This window comes from Colossoma macropomum, unplaced genomic scaffold (assembly GCF_904425465.1).
Source record: "Colossoma macropomum unplaced genomic scaffold, Colossoma_macropomum, whole genome shotgun sequence".
Lineage (NCBI taxonomy): Eukaryota > Metazoa > Chordata > Actinopteri > Characiformes > Serrasalmidae > Colossoma > Colossoma macropomum.
This window is the reverse complement of record NW_023494798.1, coordinates 21146483-21162646: the sequence shown is the minus strand read 5'-3', so window position 1 is coordinate 21162646 and position 16164 is coordinate 21146483. Positions and strand designations below refer to the sequence as shown.

The window sequence follows — 16164 nt, the reverse complement described above, 5'->3', positions numbered from 1 at the left end:
CTCTAAAAGCTCCCTCTCAGAAAGTTATTACGGGAAGTTGTAAATGCTCAGCCTGATGTCTGAGACATTGTTTTTCTATAGTTTTATTGTAAAGTTTTGCCCTAAAATGTATTTTAATCAATTTATTTTAATCTATCCATGGTAGAGGAATGAATGAAGCGTGTTTTTAGACAAAATAGTCTCAGAAGAAAGGTTTTTTTCCCAGATCTCTACCTCTACCGTCATTGACATTATATATAAAACTCAGAAGACCTGTGTAGGTTCACTTGTGGTTTTGGATAGCAAATAACATGGCTATATTTGTGTTGTAGACATCAGGACCCCTGGTTCCTCTCACCTCCACTGTAAAGAAATCTGAGTTGGTAAGTTTGTCTACAATGCATCATTTCACATCAGACCACTCTGAATGACTTTGTTTAAATCTCAACCACTGAATTATGCAGACATTTTGAAAAATCAGTGAAACTCCCTTTTAAGTGTCTGGGGTTAAATCTCAAAAGGCTGCCCACTACGTTGTGTACTGTGTATGAATTAAAATAGTGGTTCCTGCATGTCTAATAAATAGTCATTTGGGATTCAGCCATGTGCACACAATTCCATACTGGACAAGAAGTGCACTGTTTGAATTATCATACATACATAGTGCATTACATAGAGAGGAGGGAACTATTTGAGATCACCGTAGAGCGTTTACTTCATCTCATTTTTCAGCATCACAGAACCAAAAAAAAACAAAACAACAACAGAAATGTTTACAGGCTAAATTATATGTTTAGGTGAGATTCAGTTCTCAAAAAGAAACTTCAGGATCTGATGTGTGAATACTAAAACATTACATTATATTTGATTAACTTTGTACATGGCCTTAAATTGGAATTTACCTTCTATTTACTTGTTCCCTTCTATTTAATAAGATAAAAGAAGTATCTTTATTATAAATAAATATTATTATTATTATTATCTGAAGTGTTTCAGAAAAAAAAGATAAAAAAAGAACTTTTTTGTTTGTTTGCTGAGTTTACTGACTCCACCTTTGACAAAACTAAGCAATATTGTGTTAATATTTTAAAGTCATTTTATTAATTACAAAAATTCTGTATTCATAAATGTGAATACTTGAGTCAAAACCATAACTGGCTGCATTTATAAATTAAGTCAAACAATATTTGAAAATGATTGTGTTTAAAAAATGCCAAAACTTGGTGCTTGTCTATAATTTAATCCTTAATCCTAATCTTTTTAGTTCAGAAAGTCTGTGATGTGGCCTGTAAAGAAGAGTAGCACTGATCACTGAACAAATTTAATCAGAAAGGTTGTGATACTGACTTATATTCCTTTAAATAAGCTGTAAAAACAAAAGGTGTTGGCTTGTAACATACAGCACTCACTGTTTATTAAAGAGCAGATTTAATTAGAAATATGATAATGTCAAGGGGCAACCTTGACTGACTAGTGTAAGGTGTACAGGTGCTGTATGTGTAACTTATGATAGTGTATTATATTTCTTCTTGCAATTTGGTTACGTAGTACTTCATCCAACCTTTTTTTTTACAGTTTTCATCCTATAGGCATAGGACCCTTTATGTAGATATTTCACATGCAGTATCTAATCGTACCTGAGATGTTTGTTTATCATCTGCCGTTTTTAACATCTACAGTGGCAGATGAATGAACACTAAATGTGAAAGGTTTGGTAACATGGCCTGGCCTTTTCTACCTGTAGCATTAAGTAAGGCATTCATAATTTTGCATTTTGTTTGACAGTACTCAAAAATCTGTATGGCGTTTCATATTTTTCAAAGCGTAAAGAGTTCTGACCAAAAACAACACTGCAGTTTATAAACCCAATTCCAAAAAAGTTGGGTGAGTAGATAAAATGCTATTAAAAACAGAAAGCAATGATTTGTAAACTGCCATTGCAAGTATTGAATTAAAAACAGAACAAAGAAGAGAAATTAAATATTTTGCCTCATCAGCTTTATTGATTTTTGTAAATAAACGCTATTTCAAATATTGATGCCAACAACACATTCCCAAAAAGTTAGGAAAGGAGGAATGTTAGATTGGGAAGTTTGTGGAACGATCAAACAGGCTATCATGAATGAGTATAAAACATCAGTGAATAGTCAAAAATGTTTCTTAAAGCATGATTGATTGCAAGGAATTTAGAGATTTCACAATCTACAGTCCATAACATTATTAAAAGATTCAGAGAATCTGGAGAAATCAGTCTAAAGGGCAAGGCTGAAAACCAATGTTGCATGCCTATAACTATCAAGCCCTCAGATGGCACTGCAGTAAAAAACAAGATGGTATTGTAATGAATGTATCCACTTTGGCTTGGGAATACTTCAGTGAACACAGTTTGACACTGCACCTACTAACGCAAGTTAAGACTCTATGTAGCAAAGCAGAAGCCATATGCCAACAACATACAGAAACACTGCTGACTTCTCTTGGCTAAAGTTCAGTAGAGATGGACTGACGCAAAGTGGAAATGTGTGCTGTGGTCTAATGAGTCCACCTTTCGAACTGTATTTTTGTAAATAACGCATGTTGTGTTTCTCCAAGTCAAAAAGGGAAATAGAACTTCTTTATTGTTACCAGAGCAAAATACAAAAGCCAGTGTCTGTCATGGTATGGGGGTGTGGTGGTGCCATGGCATGGGTAACTTCCCGTCTCATCTGCGAAGCCAGCATTAATGCTGAGGGGCACATATGCATTTTGGAACAACATATGCTGCCATCTAGATGACGTCTTTTTCAGGGACGTCTCTCCTTCTTTCAGCAAGGCAATGCCAAGCCACATTTTGCATGTGTTATAACTGAGTGAACTAAGGTAGTGCGTGTGCCAGGCTGGCCTGCCTGCAGTGCAGACCTGTCTCCCATTGAAAACGTGTGGTGAAATATGAAGCGCAATAAAGACCGAGACCCCGGCCTGCTGAACAGCTTAAGTGTTACATCAAACACTTAGGAAAAAATCCACTTTCACAACTACAACAACTGGCGTCCTCAGTTCTCAACCAATTACTGAATGCTGTTAAAAGGAATCATGATGTAATACAGTGGTAACTATGCCTCTTTTTGGAAAATGTTGCAGACATCAAATTTAGAATATGTGTATATATACAAAAAAAAAGTTAATTAGTTGAAACATTAAATGTATTGTCTTTGCACTGTTTTCAGTTGAATAAGGTTACAAAGGATTTGCAAATCACTGCTGTCTGTTTTTATTCCCATTTTTGGAATTTCGTTTACGTAAGCTATAATAAGACACGCTGTGAAAGATTAGTTTAGTAGAGTTTTTAGTTTAAACAATCAACATAGACAATCTGTGCATACAGTACAATAATCAGTCAAGAACCATTAGAGAGTGAGGTAAAAATCCATGTGACTTAGACGTGGGACACAGACATATCCTCTTATACAGGGAGAATTTTAGCACATATTATAATCAACTTATACGGTTACAATACTGATACATTGATTACAATGCAAGGAGAATAACATTAAATACTGCCTATGTGGAAAATGGCACAATATATTATGTTAAACTTTGGAGTAAATGTCCATCAGAATGCTGTTGGAGAGGACCCTCTTGGTATGGCAGAACGAATTAAAGGCACACAATCATATTTTCTCAACATCAGAGCTCCACTTTGTTTTATGAAGCACTTGGAATGAGGTTAAAGAAGTACAAATACACATTACTTCATATATTTAGCTATCAAACAACAACAATCCATGTCATTCACACAAGTCTTAAACCACCAAACATAATAGGAAGTGTCTGTAATGAAACATAAAAATACTTTTTTCAACAGTGTATATAGAGCAGTCAGAGAGTAAGGGAGGTTTCTGTTGTTAGGTGAGCAAGCTCAGTCAGTCCATACTGATCACCATCTTCTTCTATCTAATTTGTCCAGCCCTTGCATCAAGACAGTCAAAGATACTGTAGACCTTACTGGTTCATGGCACAATCTGAACTGTTTTAACTCCATGAGGAAAAAAGGACTTTTTCTGAAGCTGAGGAAAGAATTTTAAGCATTTTCTTCAGCAGCTTGACACCTTTCTTGCACATAATCAGCACCTACAGCAAAGGAGAAAGAATATATGTATGTGAACATATTGTTCATACACTAGCTATATGACAAATAAAATACACATAGCTTCGTTACCATTTAAGCTCATCCCATTTTCCCCATTCTCAGGAGTTAGTTGCGATTCTTCTGGCATAAAACGACATAAAAAGAAATCAGAAGACCATAAATTTACCCTTGGAATGATAGGAAACAGGGGTGTCCGATCTTAGCCATAAATTGCTGACGTGGCTGCACGTTTTTTAATAAAAAAAAAAAACGAAAAAAAACAGGAGCACACATGATCAACTGTTGGAAGAGTGACACTGACCGTTCAGACAAATAGAATCAGGTGTGCTCCAGCTTGTTCTGGAATGAAAATCTGCAGCCACTCCAGCCCTTTGTAGATAAGAATGGACATCCTGGTTTAGCTAGATGGCACTGTTTCCCTTAAAAACTCCATGTATCCTTAACTCCTCCTTTCTCATTTCCTCCCTCTTGTTATTATAAGTTATTATACAGAAAGTTTGAAACAAAATGGTGGAATAAAACTTAAAGATTATAACAGTCTTTTTTCTCATATTATCATTTTCACCTCACTGTAATCATTGTTTAACTTATCTGCCTGCTCCCTTAGCTGATAGGCAGACTCTATAATTTGTCAATCTAATGTTAAGATTGTTGGACAGTTGGGAAGAGTGCATTCAGACACAAACAGCTGTGACAGTTGTAGAAATCCATCAAACTGAACAAAACCGTGATAGTAACGGCACCTAGAGGGCCATATAACTGATCCGTTTGCATGCATAACTATTTTGATTGTAATTATGTTAAAATCTTAAACATCAACATGACATAAAGCATTTTTATTTCCGTGTTTGTGTGCTCCATGTATATTATGTGCCATTGACACTGGATGGTAAATATAGAGAAGACAAGAACCGAAAAACTTTGAAGAGCCTTAAGTTCATTAGCTGACAATCTTACATAAGCCTTTATGAGGGCCAAGTTGACTGATGGACCATCAAACACTTGAAAACATTGTAAAGGTTGTTGGGACATGACAGAACATTACTAAGGAGCACTAATACTAACTGAATATATTACATTTTTAATATTTTTTTTTATTTGTTCCCTGTAGAGGACATATTAGAGGACATGTAATTAGAATGTGCAATTTAGGTAAATAAAGGTGACAATCACACACACACACACACACACACACACACACACACACTTTGTAATCTGCTTATCCCAGCAGTCATTGGGTGGAAGGCAGGAAACACCCTGGACAGGTCGCCAGTCCATCGCAGGGCAGGTGAAAATGACAGTGCATAAACCTTGAAAGGAAACTTTTTTCAAAATTTCTGCACTTTTTAAGATAAAGTCATTTAAAGTGGTTTGATGGGAAATGCACCATTCTGGTGTGGTGGTAATAGGAACCAGTTCAATGTCTTGAAAACCTTATAGAAAGCTATTACATGAAATGGCTATAAACATGTTGCCTGATGCATGAGAAATTGTTTTACAATCGTTTTGAGCTTTAAACAGTCCTTAGATAAAATTTATTTTTTCAGATTTACCACCATTTTACCATTACTAACATTACATATACAAATCAAAAGGCACATGTTTACTGGTCAAGTTGGATAGCAAATAAAATGCCTCTATTTGCATTACAGACATTGCCACCCCTGGTATCTATCACCAACTTTGTAAAGAAAATCTGAGTCAGCAAGTTTCTCTAGAATACTACTTTTTTCATCAAACCACTCTAAATGCTTTTATTTACATTTCAAACATTGAATTGTACAGAAATTTTGTCCCAAATGTGGCCAGAGGTCAAAGTCTTCACCTCGCATGCTGTTCTCAGCACCATTTTTTAATATGCATGTTCTATTGTGTTCCTTTAAAATAAGGGAGCAGTTAGTGATTTAAACAGTGTGGGCTGAGGCTAACTGAAGAAACCAAAGTGCTCTTAATTAGAGGGATACTGTCTGTGTGCTTCTGTACCTGTTGTATCTGTACGTGTCCTGTTGAGGATCTCATCACAGTCTGTACTTGTCTCTGCTGTACAACCATATACACACACCAGTAATTGTAAATACACTGTTATAAACATTCACTAGTTACTTTGCTTTAAAGTACTCAGTTAGTACTTGTACCACACACATGGTACATTTCCACTGACCTCTTTTTAAGCGTCGCCGAGCCAGTTTGATCTGGTCTTGGAGGATCTGGACCCAGTCTCGTGGACCAGGAAGCTTCTCAATTCTGTTAGCAGTGCAGTACTTTTCGGTGAACACTGCATTCAGACACAAACAGCTGTAACATTCGTATTTAACTATCAAACTAAATAAAGCTGTCATCTTGAGGGTATCTACAGGTCCATATAATTTATCCATTTTGAATGCAATTATTTTAACATCTTAAACATCTTGAGACAGCACAACACACAATATAGTGTTTTAATTTCAGAGAAACTGAAAAACATACAAATGACTTTCACTGTAACTTTCCATTGTGGCAGAAACATTTAGTAGGGGCTCCATATGGAACAAATCCTAATGATTCAAATAATAATCATTTTGATTAATTCTAATAATTTCTGTTATAATAAGACACACTTTTCTCTTTTTCCTTACAGTTTTAAAAAAGTGTTTTTTTGTTGTACTTTTTTCACTTTGTGTACGCTTATGTATCAACAGTCAATTCTTTTCTACATGACAATTTTCCAACCTCTTTTTTTCCTTCAAAACAGGATGTTTTTGTTACTGTGCCATGAAGATTGATATATGAAAATGAGCTCTGTTCTGACTGGCTGACCTGTATTTTTCCTCACTTAAAAAGATGCCTATGCTGAAACAATGATGCAATGATGTGCATATCATTTAAACTCTACATTTAATTTAAAATAGTATGAAGAGAACATAGTAAATGTTAAAACTGAAATTATATTGTTTTTTGAAAAGTATATGCCCATTTGGAATTTGACACCAGCAACAGGTTTCAAAAACGTTGGGGCAGGGGCAACAAAAGACTGGTTAAGTTGTGTAATGAAAAAAACAACACCTGGTGAAACACCTGGCAACAGTTCAGTAACATGATTGGGTAGATCGGGACTGGTTCACCACTCTGAAAGACTGCATGGGCAAAGAGTGCAACAATTCAAGAATAACATTTCTCAATGTAAAATAGCAAAGAACTTTCATAATCTGCAGTAAATTATAGAAAATCTCTGTATGCAAGGTACAAGGGCAAAAACCAAAAACCAGTTCTGGATGGCCATGATCTTCAAGGCCCTTAGGCAGCACTGCAATAAAAATGGCATTAAAATCACTGCATGTGCTCAGAAAAACTCCTGAAAACCAGTGTCTGTGAAAACGGTTCATCACTGCACCCACAAATGTTAAAAAGTCTACCATGCAAAGAAGAAACCATATTTAAACAGGATCCAAAAACACTGCTGCCTTCTCTGGGCTTAAGCTCATTAAAGATGGACTGAGTTAAAGTGGAAAAGTGTCATGTGGTCTGACAGATCAAAATTTGAGATTCTTTTTGGAAATAATGAAAGCTTCGTCCTCCAGGTTAAAGAGGAGAGAGACGATCTGGCTTGTTATCAGCGCACAGTTCAAAAGCCAGCATCCGTGATGGTGTGGGGGTGCATTAGTGTACATGGCATGGTTGACTTGCACATAAGTGAACACACCATTAATGCGGAATTATATATAGGCTTTGGAGCAACACATGCTGCCATCCATCTTTTTCAGGGAAGGCCTTGCTTATTTCATTAAGACAATGCCAAACCAAGTTCTGCAGGTATTACAACAGTATGGTTCCGTAGTAAAAGAGTCCATAAGCTGAACTGGCCTGCCTGCAGGCTAGACCTGTCACCTAATAAAAAAACGCTTAGCACATTATGAAATGAAAAATACAACAAAGGAGACCATGAACCCTTGAGCAGCTGAAATCTTATATCAAGCAAGTAAAGGAAAACATTCCACTTTTAAAACTACAGCAATTGGTCTCCTCAGTTCCCGCTTACAGTGTTGTTTAAAGAGGAGACGATGCAACCCAGTGGTAAACATGCCCCTGTCCCAACTTTTTTGAAATGTGTTACTGGCATCAAATTCAAAATGAGGTTATATTTTTCAATGAACATTACAATTTCTCAGTTTCAACATCTGATATGTTGTCTTTGTACTATTTATTAAATAAATATGGGGTTTAAATCATTTGTATATCTTTGCATTATGGTTTTATTTACAGTGTCCCAACTTTTTTGGAAACAGGGTTGTATGTGAAATAATTGTTTTTCATGACATCTAAAAAAAATAATTGAAAACAGACTGTATTTGCAGCTTAGTTTCCATATTATTTAACCATGTAATGTTTTTTTCAATTTTCCACAATAGTGCCTTTAAACAATCTGCACAGACAATCTGTGCATACAAGACAATTACCAGTCAAGAATTATAAGCCAGTGAGATAAACATCCATGTGAAAAAACTATTAAAATAACTTTAAGTACTTTTGCAGATGACGGTGGAATTCATCAAATAATCAACCTCTAATCAGACTGCCTAAGTAGTCATGAAGTGTACTATTAATAGCATGTTTAGCATATTATGCTTTCTTTGCCAAAGAAATCAACCTCACAATATCTCATTCACTGATTTGTTGCCAGTGCAAATAATGCTTCATTCCATATGACAGTCTAACATAAACATTTAACACTATATGCTAATTGGTGACGTGGCATGCTTAAGGAGCATCAAGCCTTTCGAGACAAAAATAGTGAATAAACAAGCAACACATACTGTCATTTTTTTAATTAATTGATATATAATATATTTACATATGAGGCAAGCCATCAATTGTTTCTGTACTCGGGCCCATAAGATCCTAGTTACCCCATTGACTCTCTGTTTTAACACTTTAGCACATTTGTTAGTGAAACATGTCATACACAGTTATGGTACTCCAAGTCATTTTCAGACGTAATTATATTATATACTACAATGTACTGTTTAATTTTGAGCTTGTCTTTATAAAAGCTATTTTGTTAGTTGATGTCCACTCACCTTTGATGGCTCCCACTATGTTCTGGTCAAGTCCTTTCCTATGGTCATTCAAGCCTCTCTTCCTCTTGCCATTGGGCAGGGAGTTAGCCAGCGTAGCGTCATCGAAGAAGGCACACACCAGCTTCCTGAAGAGCAGACTGCCTGAGCGCGTGTAGTTCAGCAGGATGGAGTCCAACTGTGCCTTTGGGATGAACACCTCATAATCCTCTGCCAACTGCACCTCTGGCTGGGAGAGACAGACGGCTGAGATATTAATAAACCTCAATCTAACGCACATGTCCCAAAACAAATACTCACACCCATACAAATACATCATAATCCTCAGCCTTTCACCTCTGACTGAGAGAGACAGATGGTGAAAAAATCAATACATGATACAGAGATGCCTACACCCTTAAAAACGATTCTTCAGTAAAGGCAATGGTTAGATATAGAACTGTGAACACTTAAATGACCATTTCAATGCATACATGGTTCTATGCATGGTTAAATAGTTCTTCTTTATGATGGAAATCCTGTTATGTAAGCTTCTTAAAGGATGGATCTACATAGCATCACAAAGTGTTCTGTTATTAATTCAAGTTAAAACACTCTGTAAAACTCTATTTTTGCAAAAAAAAAATGCCCATATGTTTGGGTGTAGCTGGTAAAACTACGTTTTGTCGATTTTCTGAGGGGAAATAAGTTTCTCAATAGGGAACACACTTCTGCAAATTTGAAAGCAAAACTGATATTTATCAACTTTTTTTCCAATATTTTATTTTCAGCAAATAAATGGAAAATGTGAATAAATATGCCATTTTACATTGGTTCCCTGTAGAGGACATGTAATTAGAATGTGCAATTAGATTTATCAACAAATTATGTAATTTAACCAGGGTGCCTACGTTTTTGCCTAAGACTTTATGGTACAATAACATGAAAGACAGCAAGAGATACATTTTTACACATCAAAAGTAGAACTACATTACAGGCCAAAGATTTAGAAGCACTACTAACTTAGTTACTACTATTGCCGATAACTTAATTTATTTGCCATAGAATAATTTAAATGTATTAAAAAAACACACACATACATAAATACATACACACACATATTAACCATGTTATGTACACACACACACACACATTTCTATACCTCTGTGCAGTTTTGTCCTCTGTTCAGACTATACTGGGCTGATGGTTTGGGGTTAGGGAAAGATGTGTTAGGTATAGTAGGAGATGAAGGCATGGCCATCTCACTCGATGGTTTTTCTTTTTGACAAGTCTCGTCAAGGGATTCAGCCACATGGGGCAGGTACATGGGCGTGGTAGTTTTTGTGGGTGGAGTTAAAGATGTCACTCTAAGGACTGCCCTCCTCTTACGTGGCCTCTTCCTGGGAAGGGAGGAATAAGTGGAGCAGGTGTTTCCCACAGTGCACTGTTTCTCATGGTTCCCTGAGGGTGAGAAAACAGTTGTTTGGATCTACAATTGTGTAGACTGAAATACCATAGACTAGACACCAGAAGGTAGTTCAAGATGTATTATTCAATATTTTGCTCCAAAAAGTAACTGCACAAACAATAATGTTATTTATTTATTCATTTATGGTAATTTCTTAATAAATTATCTGCCTAAGATGATAACTACATTTAAAAAATGGGGCATTCTGCATGTTGAGTTCGGTATAAATTTATTCTGAGCTGTTTTACAGCTTTCTCAGTCATAATGAAATCATCTACAGCAAAATTATCTTTTATTTCTCATGCGGTGACAGAGCCAATTTAAGACAACAGCTTACAGATCAGATTGTCCATTTAAATCCAATTACAGAAACCAAATTAATAATGTAATAAATAAATAACATCCTAAAAACAATACTGACCCAGCAACCAATCTTAACTATTCATTCTAATTTTTGGAAGCAAATGAAAGTAAGGTAAAAACATTTGTTCACTTATTGGATGCTGACTGAGGTGAACAAAGCAGTGACCTATTTTTCTCTGTTTTCTAATCTTATTTCAAATGTTACTTTTCTGCATTTGTTTCTGTTTGAATGCATTGTTGATATTAGGCTGTTGTAGTTGTAAATTTTCAGCAGAGCAATGTAATGCAGCTTGTAACACGGAACATAAAATATTATACAATTCGATTTATTTTTTACCTGTGATCAAGCAGAATGGTGGCCAATTAAGCTGAATGCAGCCCATTTTTTATACCAGCCACTTGTGAGTGGAAGAGGGCGGGAGGCAGAAAGGCCAAAAATTGACGAAGCTGTGTTAATATTGTTTACTGTTTGAATTTTTTTTTTCTCATTATTGGGTCAATTATTTTTCACTGATTATTATTATTTAAAGTGCCGTTACCGAGATTCGAAGAACCACTCTGTATATGATTAAGGACCACCAAAGAGTTCTTGTTGTCTGTGTCCCAGTGGCTGAGAAACCCTACTGTGTTCATCATTTTGGGCACATCTAAATTCTTCTTTTTCACTAGTTAAAATCTGTGAAGTTGTAAAGTAGTTATTATAGTTAATATATTAAGTTTATATATATGCAACATTTCTGGTATTATTTTATTGAAAACAGTGATCCCAAACTTTTAAGGTGTAAAACCTTTGAATGCTAGCGCATGTCCACAGCAGCAGACACCTAACTGATTCGTTATTTGTTTTGCTCCAACAGAGCTGCACTGCATCATCGTGTGATTCATGTGATTCTCACATTCCAAGGCTCCCAAAGGCTAAATTAGGAGTGTGCAAGGAATTAAGAACTGTGCAATGTAAGGAAGGTCTATACTTATATTTATTTTGTAGAGGGCTATACTTAAATTTAGCGAAAGACTACATCACTGCAAACAATGGAATATTTTGGAAAAACATCTTTGGTTCAATATGACATTTTGACTGTTGGCGAAACGACTTGTCAAATATGTTTATAACTCACTGATTTCTTCCATTTTTTTGGCCTGTGATGTACGAATAAGGCTTCGTGTCTTGTGCATTGAGAGTGTATGTGTGTTTGGCGGGTGGAGGGTCATGTTCTACCTCGCTGAGTCTGCATCAGTTTTCTCATTGTGCGTAACTCCAGCAGAATGGCCTGCAGGGTGCTCTTGCAGTTGCACATGCAGCAACTGGATTCGTTTGGCATGGCTGTGGGCACAGGGGGCCGAGCCAAGTCTGAAACAGGATAAAGACACACTATCGTCAGCACACACACTTGTGATGAGGTCAAACTCTCACGAGTACTATGGCCACTAGACAATGAGTTCCTTACTTGTTTGTGTGTGTGTGTGTGGTGTGTGAGAAAGACAGAGACAGTGTGTTTATGTTTCATTATCTAAGACAGTCTAGACAGCCCAGACAATGTTTTTGAGCTGAGCAGCTGCAGTGCCAGGCATAAGATCCCTCTCTCTTTCTCTTTCTCCCTCTCAATTGTCATATTTGGGAGTAGTTCCTTTGCCTCTGGCATGTGTCTTGCTGGATGTAAAATGCATCTCCTCCCTTCGTCTTATACAGTAATATCACTAGTGCTAAAGGACATGTAACAAGGAAACTGAACCGTCCTTCCTTTTTTGATGAAAAACTTTGATACACTATGTAAATACTGTTAAGTTCCAAATGTAAGTTCACTTACCAGTCCAATTAGGTGCAAAAAATAGCCTGTTTTAAATTCAGCATGGTTGTAATGTTACATAACCCAAAAGGATAAACGGTTTAGATGGTGTGTGTGTGTGTGTGTGTGTGTGTGTGTGTGTGTGTCTAATGTTACATAAATATGACCACACATTCAGCCTACAAAAGTTTAGGCTACCCATTCATGTAGACGCAAGGTGCAAAATACAGGGGGTCCTGTGGGGTCCAGGACCCCTTAATGAACCTGCTGGATCCCCTGAATGTCTTACTGAAAATAAACACATGATGTCATGCTATCAGGGAAAACTAGGCAGTCAAATGCAAATTCATTGAAATGTCATTGTTTAGCTGCTTCAAGCTTTTGTCTTTGGTATTCTTAACTAACTAGAGATTGAGCACTGCTCTGCCTCAGGGTGGTGCAATAGGAAATTCATCCAGTTGGTCCTTCACAGCCTAGCTATTGTAACTGTGCCTGGGATACCTCCAAAAAACTTTACAATATGCCATAGCACGTTTGGAAATCTGAAAAACATACCCAATTTCTCAAGAGATCTGTGGAAAGACTGAAGTATTACTCATTTCTTAAACCAAAGACAGGAGATGCGTAAGATCTGAATGTGAAGAATGTGTGGACGACCACATTACCAAACTAGAAAAGGCCATTTCCAAAAGAAGAACTGCTAAACCAAACATTTTGTTGCACTGAAGCATCGGTTAAATTAGAAGCCAGCCAACGCTGGAGTAGCCAGTGAACATGGGATCCCCAAACACTAGTGGCTATTCTGCACTCTGTATAGAAGTGATAAGGAATGCTGCTACTTCAAACTTGGTTATTTTGTAGCAGCTACTCAAACAACCTGTCAGAACAGAAAAAGAGCATGTTTTTCCCAAGGTATAAAAAGAAGTTGGAAAAAGATAACACAAATAAAACACAAACATTATAAACGGACAATGGAAAAAAATATACAAGAACAAGAAAAAAACATGTATCCAGGTGTGTAATTATACATGGGAGACCTACATTAATGTATGGTAATTTCCTGTATACTGGTAATTCTACAAGAGAGATAGATGAAGAACACGGTCAAATTAAGTAGGATCACAATACAACAGAAACATCTTCCTCTACCAGACAACTGAGACTCACTTTTGCTTTTGGAGTTGTTAAGCATCTTCTGGGTTTTGGAGCGCGTGTCGTACTGGCTGTGGGACATAGGGGCTCCGGTGCTCCAGTAGTGCTGGGGCTCTTCAAGAGTTTGGTTCTGAGGTAAAACAAAGCTCAGAGCCTCTTCCTGAGGTTCCTCTTTGATGGCTTCACCCTCTCTCTCCACTCGCTGATACGCTCGCCCTGCCTTGTCATTCAACAGCCGCATCATGCCTGTGATCTGCCTCTTAATTTCCATCCCCTCCTCACCTAGCCAGGCTGAAAGAGACAGGATTAACACTGCAGAGCTGTGCAGACAGCTCTATGAAGTAATTACTCACATAGAGCTAAAAGTACCTAAAAGAGTAGAAGTACAAAAAAGAAAGTCAGTGCTGAGTTCCATACCTGCCTGCAGCGGAACTAGTACATCTATGGGAACTAAAGATTGTTAGGTGCTATTGTTTTGTGTGTGTGTGTGTGTGTGTGTGTGTGTGTGTGTGTATGATTTATTTTGTTTTTGTGATAAAATTTAAAGCTTGAAGTAGAACAGCAGCAATGCAGCCACCATCACCAACAAAGCAGAATTAAATTACAGGTTATCAGTACCTTCATTCTCAGAGGTGTCCTGTGGTTCACTGTCTGTATCGTTGTGCTCTGGACTGTCAAAAACGGGTCCATAGTCTGTGAGAAAAAAATATTAAATATAACAACTTTCAGTAAAAAGGTTTAGCAAAGACTACGTTAAACGTCCAGACCTGGTGAGCCTGCTTATTTAGAGAAAAAATAATGTGTGAACACTAATGGCTTTTTTAACATCTTACAGACGCTTAACTGGTCGTTTACAGCCGCGACGTCACAAGTTCGAGTCAGTTTATTGAACCGACTCTTTCGAACTGTCCGTTTCAATTAATTCAACGATTCATTGATTCACAAGCCAAATCAACTTTATTATCACCTACTCTACATATAAAACCACTAATTTTAACAGACGTCAATTCATACTACGTAGGACACAAACATCGAAACAAAAAGCTCCATTCATGTGGAACTCGGTTCCACTGATTCATTGAAAAGAACCGATTCTAAAGAACGACTCGTTCACTCGCGCGCACCTGTAGACAGCCGTGTGAGCACGACGGCGAGATTAAAACGGCATCATCCGGAGAGTCACATAACCTCAGTAATGCAGACACAGCGGCGTGTTTGCAGCTATTCATCGATTTGAGCGAACTAAACGTGGCTTTCCAGCTAAAGACGCTTCGGCTGGTTAGAATGTAAACGAGACGACGGAGGCGAGACGAGCGCGCGCAGCAGACTACAACACTTCAGACGTGTTTTTATGCTGTAATGGGGGGGAGGAGGAATATGGGGTCACTAACCACGCAGTTGCATGTGTAAATCTCTCACGAAGCTGAAGTTGGTTTCCTATTCATATTTTCTCGTTCTGGCGCCATTTAAGGTGGAACGGGATAATTCGAACAAGAAGCTGACTTCAGCTTCGTCTCTCTCTCTCTCTCTCTCTCTCCTATTGTCTGCTTGATGCTGGCTGGCTGGCAGACAGACTGAGCCCCTGCGGGGCTTATAAAACGCCTTACCTTGTTCACTGATCAGTTTAAAGCTCTGTGATTTCCTGCTCCGTCTCCTCTCTCCAAACTCCATTTTACCGGAGAGAGAGAGAGAGCAGACTGTGCTGGAGTCGCCCTGCTCAGCAGCAGCAGCAGCCCTGCAGGGACCAGAGCGCGGTCCGTCTCTTTAATCAGTATAAACTCATCACGCCTTCAGTCCTCGAGCAGCCAGAGCTTTTCCTCTCCCTCCTGTCTGACCGCAGCTCCGGACCTCGCCTCGCGCAGCCCGTTAGAAAGGCGTGTATGCCCGGGGCATCGCGGAGGACGCGCTGGCGTCCATTCAGGGCCGCTCGTTTGTGATGTAAATAAATAAATCAGTTAATTCTTTAAAAAAAATCGTCACATCTAGTCCTTTGCGCCACCTGATGGTAGCTAATATTTTGTGGGGCTCAAATATGAATGTCCAGACGGACGCTGGCGGACAGAAGCGCAGGAGGCTGGAAGCGTCACTTAACTCACTTGTTACTGCGATAAACTTTCTCTTAAGTCAGACTCTGAGTCACATGAACTCTCACATATCGATTACCTCAGAGCAGCTCATTTTACAACTGGGTTACTTAGGGCAACAGTGGGAACAGCAGGAGTGATACACTGTCTTAGTGGAAAACGTAAAAAAATA

At 37.8% G+C, this 16164-nt stretch overlaps 1 protein-coding gene across 1 annotated transcript; it reads right to left on the bottom strand.

Annotated features, from left to right (window-relative positions):
* Positions 1 to 3291: 3291 nt before the first annotated feature.
* On the bottom strand, positions 3292 to 15746 carry bend7 (BEN domain containing 7). The gene is made up of 10 exons (XM_036585191.1): positions 15516 to 15746; positions 14527 to 14601; positions 13924 to 14199; positions 12189 to 12320; positions 10301 to 10599; positions 9163 to 9388; positions 6270 to 6383; positions 6092 to 6148; positions 4178 to 4228; positions 3292 to 4089 (listed from the first exon to the last, which is right to left on the bottom strand). Exons 1-10 carry the CDS (start codon positions 15577 to 15579, stop codon positions 4040 to 4042), a joined length of 1344 nt encoding a protein of 447 aa, XP_036441084.1. The 5' UTR covers positions 15580 to 15746; the 3' UTR covers positions 3292 to 4039.
* Between the last annotated feature and the right edge of the window lie 418 nt (positions 15747 to 16164).

Bases quoted from the DNA above. Each gene is read 5' to 3' on its own strand.
- bend7 (XM_036585191.1), bottom strand. From the start codon at position 15,579: ATGGAGTTTGGAGAGAGGAGACGGAGCAGGAAATCACAGAGCTTTAAA. The intron at 14,602-15,515 runs GTAAGGCGTTTT...TTTTTCTCACAG, and splicing joins TAAACTGATCAGTGAACAAG to ACTATGGACCCGTTTTTGAC. The intron at 14,200-14,526 runs GTACTGATAACC...TGTCTCTTTCAG, and splicing joins GGACACCTCTGAGAATGAAG to CCTGGCTAGGTGAGGAGGGG.